The sequence below is a fragment of the Antennarius striatus genome, chromosome 4 (genome assembly GCF_040054535.1).
Source record: "Antennarius striatus isolate MH-2024 chromosome 4, ASM4005453v1, whole genome shotgun sequence".
Classification (NCBI taxonomy): domain Eukaryota; kingdom Metazoa; phylum Chordata; class Actinopteri; order Lophiiformes; family Antennariidae; genus Antennarius; species Antennarius striatus.
Window position 1 is genome coordinate 7,130,023 of NC_090779.1, and position 14,946 is coordinate 7,144,968.

The following is a 14,946-nucleotide window of genomic DNA, read 5'->3' on the forward strand; positions in this document are numbered from 1 at the left end:
ATCAATGTCATGTGCATACAAATCTGTCCCATTGAAAAGAAATGGAACTTTTTCAGCTTCCATAATTTTACCCACTTTTAAGAAGTTTTCAGATTCTACAGAAAGATAACATGAGCTGCACATGAAGGATATCACTCATCACTGTCATTTATTCTTTTAGTAAGTAGTGTTTCAAGTTTCGTAGTTTGAGATTAATTATGTCTATGTAAGAAAACACAGACAGAGAAAGCATTATGGCTGGAAAATAGAGCTGGTGTCAAAGTGTAGACAAAGACAAGTTCTTAACTAAATTTAAAGTGACTGACCTCATCTAACAGAGGTCCAGCTAGTTGATCACAGCAGTGTCACAGTTAGTGCAATCAACACAGATGATGTGTGACAAGTGATTGAAGTGTAATGATTGTGTCTTGGAGGCCCATTCTCTTCACCAGCATTCCTCCTGTAATTGCAACATGGAGACAAAAGAACAAGGCACTAGACATCCCACGGAGTTCTGTTAAGTCCATCATTTAGCTGTGAAAGTATGGACCTGAGTGAGTGGGCAAGAAGAAGACTGGAGAGGGAGGCCATCAAGACACATACAACCACTGCGTAGGCAATTAAAGCTTCGGTGGCTCAGAAAGTAGAGACTCTACATACAACAACTGTTGCCTGTTTCTTCATCAGGCAAAGTTGTATAAAATTAGCAGAGAGAAAGCTGTTCGAAAATTAAAAACAAATAATCTCATCTGGAAATCACCCAGAGGCATGTGGGAGACACCAAGGTCAGTTGGAAGAAGTTTCTTTGGTCTGATGAGACAAAAGTGAAAAGTTGACGAAGAGTGTACAAAATTTTTTACTCACATGCCAAAATAGGTTCAAAACTTTGACAGTGGGGCCAGGCCATGAATGCGTGTTTGAACTAATACACTGCTCGGCCAAAAAAAACCCTGTTTGGGTTTCAATAAGCAAATTGCGAGGTTATGATCAGGGGTTGGTCAAGTCTAGGCTCAGCATTATTGTTCAGCAAAAAAATTAAGTCAGCTGAGTATCTGAATGTACTGAATGACCAGGCAATCCCATAAATGGATTTTTTTCCCGGATGGCACGATCATATTCCAGGACAACAATGCCAAAATTTATCGGACTCTAATTGTGAAAGAGTGGCCCAGGGAGCGTGAGGAATCATTTTGACACATCGATTGGCCCCCACAGTCCTGAGCTTAACCCCATTCAAAGTCTATGGGATGTGCTGGAGAAGACTTTGCAGAGTGGTTTGACTCTTATCGTCAATACAAGAACTCGGCCAAATATTAATGCAATTCTGGACAGAAATAAATGCTGTGATGTTGTACGAGGTTGTGGAAACAATGCCGCGGCAAATGTGCACCACAATCAAAGCTACAGGTAGTCACATGAAATATTAGAGTGTAACTTGTCTTTTGGCCGGGCAAGTGTATAAATGACATGACATGAATTACATTACATAAAAGGTTTTGGTCTTCAACAGGGAGCAAAACATGAATATGCAAGGGCTATTGTACGAAATATTTTCAAGATGACTCTGTTGATTTTCATGACGCTAAACGTCTGCTTGCATACTGTATCTAGGTCAAGCCAAACAACACCAGAGCCTTCTGTGCCATTCTGCGGAGGTTTGAAAGTGTTCCTTTATTGAGCGAAGCATGAAGGTCATTCAGTTTAAGAGAGCTGAACTTCTTTAAAATGGAGTCAGACTGAAGATTGACCAGTTCCAAAAGCAGCCCATGCGGTGCTGTTTCAGCGTCTTGTAACAAACGAAAGAACATCAACTGAAGTGACTTGTCGGTTTTGTCATAATCAAAAAACTGGTGACTGAATTCTTTGTGTAGGCCGTTTTGTGATTTTGCTGTGCTTCGAGTGTCAGCCTTCTGCATAACCAGTGTGAGAAAATGAATGAAAGATTTGTCAGAAATTTGTCTGGAGAATGACGTCTTCTTGGAATACAAGGCTGTCATTTTTCTACATCTCGCTAACAAACAGGTCTTTCCCATGTAGCTTCTTGTTAAGTTAATTCATGTGTGAAAACATGTCAAGAGCAAAATCTAATTTCCAAAGGCAGTTTTTGTCTCTTGGCTCAGGAATTATGTTTTTTTTCCTAGTTAAATTTGGCAATCCATCCGTTTTAATTCAGTAATATAATTTGGACAAGTTTAGCAGGTCTGATTACATACATGGCCCATAAGGCTTTTTATTGTTTCCCCCTGTCTGGACTAGACACTATTTTTGATGAACACGGCACTGCATATATAAACACACCATTTCCACAGTGAATTGCAGTGATGGCAGGATCATATTCGGGGGATGCTTCTCAGCAGCGGATGCTGAAAGTCTTGTTAAAGGTATAGTGGAACATGATGGCAGAAAAATATTACCAAATCCTGGAGGATAATGTGACTCAGCCTGGAAGACTTATGACTTAGGAGAAGATTTTTTTTCTAGCAAGTCGGCAACTCCAAGCATAAAGCAAAATCTATAGTGTCCAGATGTACCAGCCTGAGTGAGAGATAGCTACACAGACTCAGTGCTACGATTTCAGGCAAAGCTATATCTACTAAATACTGGTCTGAAAATGGTCAATATTTAGGCAGTGTTTTACTTTACCTCTTATATGTTTAATGAAATTAGTTTTGTAAAAATCTGCTTTTTCTTTGAAAGAAGCTTTTTCTGCCATGATAATGATGCTCAAATTGGGGAATAGAAAGTGTGCTCAAGATGTGACAATGCACTTTATGACAGGGCTTAAAGGTGTTTCATTGCTGAACATTTAGTGTGGCAAGATTAAGATTATGTACTCCAAGAACCTGGAACTAGAGAAGGTGGCTTCTCTAAATTTTTTATATTATTGTACAAATGTATTTTGCTGATTCTGAGTGGGAACATTGTGGGAACATTGTCAGTTGGTTGATTTTACTTGAGTTACTCATTTGCATACACATACTCTATAGGTGGTTTGCAATGATGTGTATGAGATGTGCCAACACAGTTTCATTTGTCACATTCATGCAGCTTCAACTGTCCGTTGTTGACTGACATTAATTTCTTGTTTCAGAGACCTGAAATATCAAGATTGTAATTGTTTTTGTCTTTAATCAGATGGTACTATAATAACAGTGGTGCAATAATAACAGGCGCTGTTCCACTGAAATATTAATACGTTGAGTGGGAGAAGGGAACAGAAGAGAGCGGACATACGGTGGTGGCTGATTGCTCGTGATGATCTATTCGCCCCATTTTCTCAGCTTCCTGAGTGTTTGTTCTGCCTCTGTATTGCACCAAGAAGCCTAACCCAGGCGTCTGCCACTCACATGCCTTCACAGATCTCACTGATGAATAATGAGAAAGAATGAGGAACAGCGCATGCTTCAGCGCCCATGACAATTCAGTTTTAATTAGAGAAAGACTCTTGAGGCTGGGCTGTAGTGACTGAATGGTGATCAAATAACACTCAATGCACGGCACAATAAAGACAGACGTGCATGTCAATACAACCACAAGCATCCAAACTTTCAACAACAATTAGACTTGTGACAAAAGAAGTTGTGGTAATGTGTTTAGTAATTATATTCACAAGTACATTTGGACTTGGACTTTTTCCCAATTGTTTTATCAAACTTAAAAAAAAACAATAATTTACATTGTTGGTAGGCATGTGTCGAGTCTTGTTAGAATTATAGCTACAGTATTCCCGACTTACAGTTCTGCTGCTCCTTTGTTTTCATGCCTATGAACTTTTTAAAAAAGTGCACAAATATGGATGACGTATGCAATCAATCAACTTTTATTTATGTATCGCTTTTTCACATCTGCAGATATTTCAAAGTGCTTAAAAGACAAAGGCTACAGTGCCTTCCAGAGGAAGCATAAGCGGAGGGGGGGGGGGGGGGGGACTCCCTGTTTGAGGAAGAAACTCTGGGCAGGACCCAGGCTCTGGAGGGCGGTCATCCGTCTTGACCTGTTAGTTGGGGAAAAAGAAATACACTGGGGAGAGACAGGTCAAGGAAAAGAGACGGAGAGAGAGTGGCAGATAGGCCAGATTGAATTTTCATGTCCATATTGAGCTGTTCTCTCATTAACATTGCATATTAATGAGACTAAACACAATCTTTTGGTTGATGTTTCTATTTTACCATGTTCTTTAGTACTGTATTAATCGTGAAGTCTCCTGTTTAACCAAGGCAACAACCCCACTCCACAGATCAGTTTGTTGTTCCTACAACGAAACTATTCAATTCTACTGGATTGTGTCATAACCCTAGAGATGTTCTATTTATCCTTAAGATATACAGTAATGCCTCTACTTACGAATGTCTCTACGAAATTTTCTACTTATGAAATTTCTCAGCAGGAAAATATTACCTCTACTTACGAAAGAAATTTCGACTTACGTAATGTAAAAACACTGTATTGTAATTTTCTACTTACGTAATTTCTTCCGGAACCAATTAATTTCGTAAGTAGAGGTACCACTGTATCTTGTTGTAGAGAGACCTGTGGGATGTAACAGTCCTTTTTATTGCCCAGCAAGTGTTGGCAAAGAAACAGTTGACTTTATCCCAATATACAAAGGAGGGAAGTGGCCTTGTAGTGAGCTGACTGTCTTCCTGTATTTTTAGCAACTTACAGTTGGGAATACTATTACTATGACTTGTGGTTTAGTTGGAAGGAGACTTTGAAATTTTGATGCTATTTAGATAGATAGATAGATAGATACTTTATTAATCCCGGAGGAAATTGCATATATCCACTGCTCAGGCATTAAATAACAAATAATACTGGATAAACACCAGGAGAAAAGGAAACATTGACATCACAGGACATACCACAAGACATACATTACACTAACAGACAGACACATGCAGCACTAACAGGACTTATATACTAAACTATAACTAAAATATAATCAGTATAAAATTTAAAAATATTACAGTATTAAAATATAAACAGTATAAAATAAAATCTAAACAGTATAAAATTGAATTAAAATATAAAACAGTATAAAAAATAAATAAATTGTATATATATATATATATATATATAACAGTATAAAATTAAATTTAAATTAAATTAAATTAAATCCATATTCAACCCCATGCTGACCTCGCCACCTCCCCCCCGCTCCTCCTGAGAGAGTCATTGTACCCCCTGATGGCACGGGGCACGAAGGAGGACCTCAGCCTCTCTGTGGAGGCGCTGTGTGACAGCAGTCTGCCGCTGAAGGTGCTTCTCTGCTGGGAGAAGGTGGTGTGTAGGGGGTGCCTGGTGTTGTTCATGATGGCCTTAATTTTAGACATGGTCCTGCTCTCCAGAAGCGTCTCCACAGAGTCCAGGCTCAGCCCGACCACTGAGCCTGCTCTGCGGATGAGTCTGTTCAGACGGTCCATATCTCTTTTCCTGGCCCCCCCACCCCAACACACAATGGCGTATGACAGCACACTGGAGACTACGGACTGATAGAACATGAAAAGGAGCTTAGGACAGATGTTGAAGGAGGCCAGCCTCCTTAGGAAGTACATCCTGCTCTGCCCCTTCTTGTACACACAGTTGGAGTTGAGTGACCAGTCCAGTCTGCTGTCTAGCTGCAGTCCCAGGTACTTATAGTTTTCTACCACCTCCACCTCACTGCCTTTGATGATCACCGGCTGTGGAGAGGGAGGTGCCCGCCGGAAATCCAGAACCATCTCCTTTGTCTTGGAGACGTTGAGCTGGAGCTGGTTCTGTTGGCACCACTCCACGAAGTCAGCCACCAATGGAAGCATAATATAGCCATATTGCCTTTCTTGTCTGTTTTGGGAGTAATGTCTTTAAAATCTTTGAACTCTGTTCATTGTTCACCAACATTATGAAGTCACGATTATAGAAACTATCAATCTTTTTTTCCTTTCGGCTTTTCCCTTCAGGGGTCTCCACAGCTAATCAATTGCCTCCATCTAACCCTGTCTTTTGCATCCTCTTCTGTCACACCAACTACCTTCATGTCCTCTTTCACTACATCCATAAACCTCCTCTTTGGTCTTCCTCTAGGCCTAACCGAATCTATCAATACAATGCAAAAATACAATTACTAAGGTGTGACATTACAGAGAGAATTGAATTTCGTGAATTGAAAGTAAGAAACCCAGTTAAGACAAGTCCACCTACGGCACCTACAGTAGGGGTCTGTAACCTCTAACACTCAAAAAAGAGCCATTTGGACCCAGTTTCCACAGAAAAGAAAAAACTGGGAGCCTCAATAACTCATGGAGGTGATTCTCTGTGTTTGAGATTCATCAGTAACTCCTTTTCTGTAGTCATGGCCAAGGCTGCTAATACTCTGTCCAGTCATATTCCTGTCATAGATATTTATTCTCTATATTAATTATTCTCTGCACAGCTGTGGCATGCTCTCACACACATTATTTTTTGTAGGAAATCAAGGAGATTAATGGGCCATTTCCGTTCAAAGCTTGTCATAGCATACATCATTCAGTTTTTAAACAGGACAAATCAAATAGTGTTCTGTGGCTCTGGCTCAAGCCAGAGATGGCTGTATGCAGAAATATTTTCCTATATTTCTGAATCTGCCGGTGGTTGAGGAAGGAGAGAACCAGAACGTTTTTGTGATCTTGAAATCTATTCCGAATCCAGCAAAGATCGTTGTTTAAAGCATTGTTGTGGAGTTACTGGTGGTGTGTGGGAATATCATTTTGCACTGGCACTCTCTGTGTACTTGGAGCACCCGATGCAGACACGTACAGATCACCAAACTAGTCCCTCTCTCCCTCAATAGTGTCACAAAACTCTTTCACTGTTGCCAAACAGAATTGTACATCCACGTATGTGTACCACGCACCCAGTGGTTAAATAGGCTTTTGAGGATATCGCTCTCCAATGAGTTGGTGCCACACAAGGAAGACACCGCTTGCAAAATTCTTCCAGCAGTTGCATGTAGTTTGGAGATCTGGAGAAAAATGAAGCTGGACCATTGAGTTGGGCAAAAAAGCATTCTTTAAGCTTTGAGACGCCTTGAGCCATTTATGATTAAAGCCATCACTGCCCTCTCCTTAATTTTGGCCTGCACTCCATTTATTTCCGATGATATGACTGAGACAAGCTTTCTAGTCTCCGCATTGGCCGACCCCCCTCACGATATCTTGCTTTTCTGGAAGATCAGTTTGGGTCAAATTAACTGTGACCAGATCACCGCAGGTGTGATTTGCTCATTGAATTTGACTGTAGTACCTTCACCTACTCCCCCAATCAGAGGAAGGAAAAATCCTGACATTGTTCTGGACCAGCTACCTGGACCCGTCGGGAAATTTTTTAAGCTGATTAGTTAAAGGAATTAAAGAAAACGAAGTCTCTCTGCTAATATAGTTTAAGTTACATCGGCCATCAATACTGATTCTGAAGGTCCAGACCAATTAAATTGACCTTGGCAATACAGAGGTTGAAATCTGATTGGACAAAAACATTTAGCCCCCACATTTAGCCTCCCAAGTGGGGAATGAGGTCCTTCCACAAGTGAAGGAGTTTAAGTATCTTGGGGTCCTGTTCACGAGTGAGGGAACAATGGAGCGTGAGATTGGACGGAGAATTGGGGCAGCAGGAGCGGTATTGCAGTCGCTTTACCGCACTGTTGTCACAAAGAGGAGCTAAGCCGAGAGGCAAAGCTCTCCATCTACCGTTCAATCTTCGTTCCTACCCTCACCTATGGTCATGAGCGATGGGTCATGACCGAAAGAACGAGATCGCGGATACAAGCGGCTGAAATGGGCTTTCTCAGGCGGATAGCTGGTGTCTCCCTTAGAGATAAGGTGAGAAACACTGCTGTTCGCGAGGGGCTCAGAGTAGAGCCGCTGCTCCTTCGCGTGGAAAGGAGTCAGTTGAGGTGGTTTGGGCATCTGGTGCGGATGCCTCTGGGACGCCTCCCTAGGGAGGTGTTTCTGGCACGTCCAGCTGGGAGGAGACCTCGGGGCAGACCCAGGACCAGGTGGAGGGATTATATCTCAACACTGGCCTGGGAACGCCTTGGGATCCCCCAGTCAGAGCTGGTGGATGTGGCCCGGGAAAGGGAAGTTTGGGGCTCCCTGTTGAAGCTGCTGCCCCCGCGACCCGATTCCGGATAAGCGGTGGAAGATGGATGGATGGATAAAAAGATACTGAGAGTGGTGCAGCAAAGAGAAAATATGAAAAGAATTGAAAACTATTGAGAAACAATTAAGAGAATTACATAAACAAATATTAGAATTTCAGTTGTAAATGAAGTTCAATGATTCTGTTAGCCGAGAGGGCCTTGCAGGCTCTGACTGCCTCACACTGTATTATATACAGTACTTACAGTATATACACTGTGTACCTTTTAACCATGCATATGCATATACATCATACTTTCTTTGACCTTAAAACAACTAAAATATTTTATTTTACAATTTGTTTTTGTTGCATGCTGATATGAAATCTTGGTGTACTTAAGGACCAATGAAAAGGATTGAAAATCACCCGTAATGTTTAATGCTCGTCAGATGAAACAAATCTTTTTGTTCTGGATATTTTCCTAGTCTAGTTGAAATAGGTTTGAATGAATGTAGCTGACATGGAGACTGAGGGGAAAGTCAGACTCAGCAGCAGAGATAGTCTGGCCATAAACTGCATTGTGCAGTTCTTCCGTTTCCTCCCCCCCCTCTTCTCAACTCCATTTCACTCCGTTCCACCCCAAGCCAGCCTTCTGTCATCAGTTCACACTCAGTTCCCTTTGAGTACTTCTCACATCAGTCATGAATATTAATATGTTCCTGTCAAAAACAGCTCTATGGTACAGGGAGCTGATTCACCTGGTCACATGATCACATCTGGGGCAGATGTATACATCTACAGGTGCTTCAGCTGCAGTGCAAGGGGAGATGTAGAAGAGCTCATTTCTGTTACTAGTTGTAGAAGAGGAAGTTCAAACATCATTTTTAATGACTGCACGCAGCAGCCATGACTGACTTTTAAAAAATTAATAAAATAGAGATTCATTAAGCCCCAATATTTTCCTCTCACTATTTTTAAACTCATAAAATACCAGTTATATGTACTTCTAAAAGGGTCTATTGGTTCATGAATGCATGGTAGACTCTTGCTAATGCGCATGTGTGCGTATATTTTGTATTTGTTTTTAATGTCTACAGTGTAGCATAGGTGCAGTGTTTAAGTGATGCTTGTAGCACTTAGCATGCTGTGACAGTAGAACCTCATTCACACACCGTGAACAGGTGCATTATCATACATACATACAGTGCCTTGCGAAAGTATTGGGCCCCCCCCAGAAATTTTTGATATTTTGCCACATTTCAGGCTTCAAGCTAAAATATAACAAACTGAAAATATTTTTCAAGAATCAACAAGATGGGAGACAGAATCGTGACATGGAACCAAATTTATTCAACATTTTATATTGTGTTTACAAATAAAAAGCAAAAAAGTAGGATGTGCAAAAATATTGGCCCTGTGTTCTGTCAGCTCAGCTAAATGACTCCATAAGTTCCCTGATGACTTCTGAATGATCCAATGTTTACCTAAATGACTAACAATGAAAGATTGCACCTGTGTGTCATTTGGTCTCACATTTTCACATTCTACTTTTCAGTTTTTTATGTGTAAACACAATATAAAGTGTTGAATACATTTGTTTCCACTTCATGATTGTGTCTCACATGTTGTTGATTCTTGAAAAATATTTTCAGTTTGTTATCCTTAAGTTTGAAGCCTGAAATGTGACAAAATGTCAAAGTTCTTGTGGGGCCAATACTTTTGCAAGGCACTGTATAATTACACACATACCAAATTTGTATATGCAAAATTGCATAAGATTATTGACCTGAGTCAAACCTGTGTCAACAGTTCATAAAATCTTATTAGAGAAAATTGACATGTAAAATAAAACTTTAAGACAGTAATCAGTGTCAGTGAATAAGACAATTCAGTAAAACAAAAGTCTGATATGTTCCATATGATGCAAATATGTTCCAGCAGGCATTTTGAATTGACATTAGGTCATATTGATTTTGGCACAGTTTCAAACATTAAGTCTCAACCTCCATAATTCATGATAATGCAGCTAGAATGAATACAGATGGTGTTTAATGCTTCACATGCAGTTCACATTTCAATGGTAGCAAATCTATTGAAGACCTTTGCTTTTATCATTTATGTATGAATCATTTTGTTTCATTCACACTGACATTTCACAGGCCCCTGAAGCAGAAAACTACTTTCCAACTGGTACTGAGCTCCTTGTAAATGCTGCTTGAAGGAAAAAGATTAATCTTGTCTGCTTTTGTGGTTTCCGTGCCTCGGTATATTTTTAGTTCTGGTGCTCTGCCTCACTGCAACACAGGAGCAGTTATTGAGGGATGAGACACCTAATGATGAAGGGAACCATTGATGTTAGGATAGAAAATGGAACTGAAAGCTTTGGATGAAGGAATCCAACTTCACAGCCAACTAACAGTTTTAATTTATGTGTGGATTACTGTCAGACAGAAAACTGGAATTATTTATGGATTTTATCTACAGGAGTTTGTCAACCAACCTGCCATTGTGTGATTAAAACTTGAATTTGTCAAAATTAACTCTGAGCTAATGCCCTCACACACATAGAAAGGAAGAAATTTTCTGACTAGCTAAACTGTGTGTGTGTGTGTGTGTGTGTGTGTGTGTGTGTGTGTGTGTGTGTGTGTGTGTGTGCGCATATAGGTTGTCTCCATGATTAAATAACTTTTCTTGCCCTTTTTAATATCTTGTGTCAATTTAAAGAGGGACAGATCTTCAAAAATGCAGACTATTTGATCATGTCTTTATGTATTTCTACTTTGATTTTAGTCTAAATTGTGAAGGATTTCCATTGTTATTTCCTGTGTCAAGAGATATCTTTGAACACCGTGGGTTTTTTTCCTGACACTAGACAAAGATTTTTCAGCTAACAAACAAAACTTTATTCATTATTTAAGAAGTATTTGTGATGTTAAACTTTTTTCTGTGTATTAACTAATGATTTTTGTCACTGCCTGATGTAGTCAGCATGTTCATAATATCGATCTAAACATGAAGCCACAAGAAATTGCATGGGCTTTTCTGGCTTTGAATTTTTGGGTTAACTCTGATAAATAAGTTAGAAAAGCACCGGTTTTACTAGCATTGTGTTATCTTTCAGCATCTGTGATAACAGACATCATCTGAACAGATACTAGGAATACACTTTGTCTTCTATATTTACCATATGGCGAAAATCATTTACTGTGGTGTTTCATGAATTATGATCTATTATTCCATTCAACTACAGTAATGAATAAACATATATTTTCAGTTTGATGCAATGCAGTCCCACTAAATGCTCTTGGCATTTTGAATTGGGTGTACTTGGTATTACATGGCAATGGTGTTACTAGAATCAAGTTAATGTGCAGCTAATAAGGCTTCTCTGTTGGTCGTCAATCCAGAATTCACTACGCTGTGTTGTTTTGACATGCAATTTTAATCATCAGGAGCTGATAAAAGAGGTGAGGGCATTTAATGTCTAATTAACATCTTAATCGGAATGTTTTGGCACTCAGCATCTGTGTTTTCTCTTCACGCCTTGTCTACAGCATTGAATGCACCACCATGGATAGGCCTTTATTCTCAACCATGTGCTGCTTTGATGAACGCTGTTGTAATATCTGTATAGATGACATGATTGCTTTTATATTTCTCTTCTCATAAATCATTTCCTTTTCTTTAATCTTTCCCTGATCTCATACAGATAAGTCAGGTGCTTGGAAATGAAATGAAGTTTGCAGTGCGAGAGCCTGTTGGTCTGAGGTAAGACAGCCAGTCAGTCAGTCATCTTCAGATTACCACCGCTATATCCACCGCAGCGGGTCACGGGGAGCCGGAGCCTATCTCGGCAGCATAGGGCGTGAAGTGTGGGACACTCCGGCCACGACGCCAGTGCACCGCGGAGCCACACACAGACATGCAACCATAACACACACTCATTTCTACGTGCAATTTGGAACGGCCAATCAACTTGAAGCGTATACTTTTGGAGGCGGGAGGGAGGAATCCGGAGAACCCGGAGGGAACCCATGTAGACACGGGGAGAGCATGCGAACTCCACACAGAGCGGGACTCGAACCCGGGTCTGCCATGTTATGAGATGGCAGCGCTAACCACTGCGCCACCCCTGCCCAGTACAGTTGGAAGCTAAAACAGCAGACTAGGGTTGCAGCAGTTGCCAGTTTCGTGTATACAGTAATGGAAAATGTGTTGGTTATCATAAACCTTTGCTTATTAGTGGCTTCAACCAATGCTCCTCCACTGCCTGTCAGGCAGCACAGTGGGTTAAGTAAAACAAAAGTCTGATATGTTCCATATGATACAAATATGTTCCAGCAGGCATGTTGAATTAGCATTAGGTCACACACAACAAAGGAAATGACAGAGATGCTAGGACAGATTTCACTGGTCTTCATCCCACAAAGAGAAACTAAACTATCATAAACTTGGTATCAGACAAGTCAACACAGATTTGATACCTGTTTTAATAAATTTGAGGTCAACTTGTGGCTAAAGGAGGAACTGCGTCCAACCAGTTAATTTATATGTTCATAGAGAAATTAAATTTCAGTAATTCATGACAAATAATTTATCAGTAGGTACGGCATAGTCTCAAAGCACTGAGCATTAATGATATGGATGCTGAGTGATTGAATAATTCAAAGGGTTGCGTTTAAAAAGCACTGAGGTCATTTTTGACAAAAACAGGTGCCAATCAGGTGAGCCTTATTTATGGATGAAGCCGCACGTTCTGCATTTCTCTCTGAAAAGCTGAGAAAAATGGGTCGTTCCAGACACTGTTCAGAGGAACATCCTGCTTGGATTATAATGATTTGAGAGGATAAATTGTAATAAGTGATGGACTGCTCCACTAAAATTATCCACAGTGCTTTAAAGCAAACTGAAGAGACGTGGGAGAAAACTAGAGACTGCCATTTGAATTGATCAAAGAAAAGCCAGAACGGCTGAGTGATCAGCTCCATGGTGACCAGAGATAGTCTGAAGTTACCAACTGTGACAATTAGAAGACATCTGCTTGTAAAAAAACAGTAAAGTACTCAGATTGAAACATTTTTCTTCATGATTTGATTTATATTACAATGTGCTGTGCTCCCATTGCATAGATATAAAAACTATTATAAGGGTTTGGAGCTGTAATTACATGTCAAACACACTACTGTCATTTTGAAGTTTACATCATACCCAACATAGAAATGTCACTGGAAATACATCGTACAGCGACAGGTATCGTACCATGAATATCTTGTACTGTTGCAGCCCTACGTCTGTGTATGGCTTCCAGTAAAGTTGAGTGTTGAGGAATAAATGTATGATTCTTATTGTTTGCTGGAAAGTCGGTCATGTGATGTTACTACTCTCAGGGTCTGGATACTCTTCTCAGCAGTGGGGTTCACAGCGATGTCCCTGATGGTAAGTAATACATGAATTATGACAATAAAGAAGACGATGATTCACATTCATGATTAAATAGTTTTAGTATTCTGTATTGAACAGAGAGACTTCTGTATAGTTATGAAGTAAAGATGGCACCGGTTTATGAATAGGAAAAATCTTGTCATGTATACTCAGTGGGGAGTTACTGGAGATTCTTTTCCAGCTTATCAATGAGGGACATCTGGAGAAACAGCGATGTCTCTGTCAGCTATACTACCTAAATGCTCAATGTCGTCATTGTTCACAATTCGTTTAGTGACTCCCCACAGACAGGAAGACTTTGTCGCTGCTGCATTTTTGAGTCAGTTGTAGGGATATTTGAGGACAGAATGTTGTTGTGTTGATATGACAGAGTTGTGTTGTGCTTTTGTTTTCCTGCACAGGCCCTGGTGTTTCCAAAGCATCTATATGAGGTTCTTTTTGAGGAGGAGCTCTCCACGACCAGTATTTCTATTCGCCTTTATGGAGGGGCGCTGCTTAGTGAGTGTTCACTCCAAACATGAAAAAGGTTTCTCACTACACAAAGCTGTTCTTGCTGCAGTGCAGTGATTGCGTTGCATCTATACCAGAGGGACTCTAGTTCACTATGCTATAATAATGCTGACACCATTTTCATGTACAGTATATGCAATGCCAGCCTGAAGTTTTGATAGAGAGGAATCCGTAGAAAAGTTCCAATCATTAACCTTTTTCTCAATTTAGTTGTTTTTTGTTTTTCTGAAGTTGACTGTGAGGGCTTGATGGATACAGAAGGACTCGCGTCAAACAACCATTTGCATAATTACTCTTGAATAAACCCATCAGGAAATCACTTAGGTCAGTGCATGTTCTCTAAAAGTGAGTGAAGGATGGTCTGGTTCTCAGACAAGAAGTATGTTTAACATTTAAAGGTTTGAGTTTGTACCTGGAAGAGGTAATTATATTCTTCAGCTCTTTACAACTGGCCCGGTCATTCCTCACCTGCTGGTTCCACAACATAACATCTTGCATACATGAGTACAGTTGAGCATTGTTATATTTCTCCTCTAAGACTTGCATGTCTAAGCTTTAATTGACTGATATGCTTTGCCTCAACTTGTCCTAGTGTTTAGATACTACTAATGAACAGAGATCAATGTAATTATATAATTGGTGTATTTATATACTTAATATGTTTAACGTGTTTACAAAGATTCAGTGGCTAGGTGGGAGACTACTTAGGGAGAAAACACTGCATGTAACTTATTAATAACTCTTAAACTTGTTAATAACTCAATAACAGCTCATTTCCCAAGTGAGGCTGGTGGGTCCTGATTCATTAAAGACTATAATAAACACCCTGAAGATGTATTTAAGGGTCTGATGTTGCTTTGCTGTGAAGGGCCAAATGCAAGATGGGGTTGTGAAATCAGGCTGATGTGTTGTGCATACAGC

At 40.1% G+C, this 14,946-nt stretch overlaps 1 protein-coding gene across 3 annotated transcripts in view; it reads left to right on the top strand.

Annotated features, from left to right (window-relative positions):
- Positions 1–14,946, top strand: part of tp53i11b (tumor protein p53 inducible protein 11b) — a 41,104-nt gene that overhangs the window by 20,436 nt on the left and 5,722 nt on the right. For all 3 annotated transcript variants that reach the window (XM_068314070.1, XM_068314068.1, XM_068314069.1), the window contains 3 exons: positions 11,783–11,841; positions 13,461–13,509; positions 13,917–14,013. In XM_068314070.1, coding sequence (XP_068170171.1) covers positions 11,783–11,841; positions 13,461–13,509; positions 13,917–14,013 — 205 coding nt within the window. The remainder of the gene's footprint in view (positions 1–11,782; positions 11,842–13,460; positions 13,510–13,916; positions 14,014–14,946) is intronic.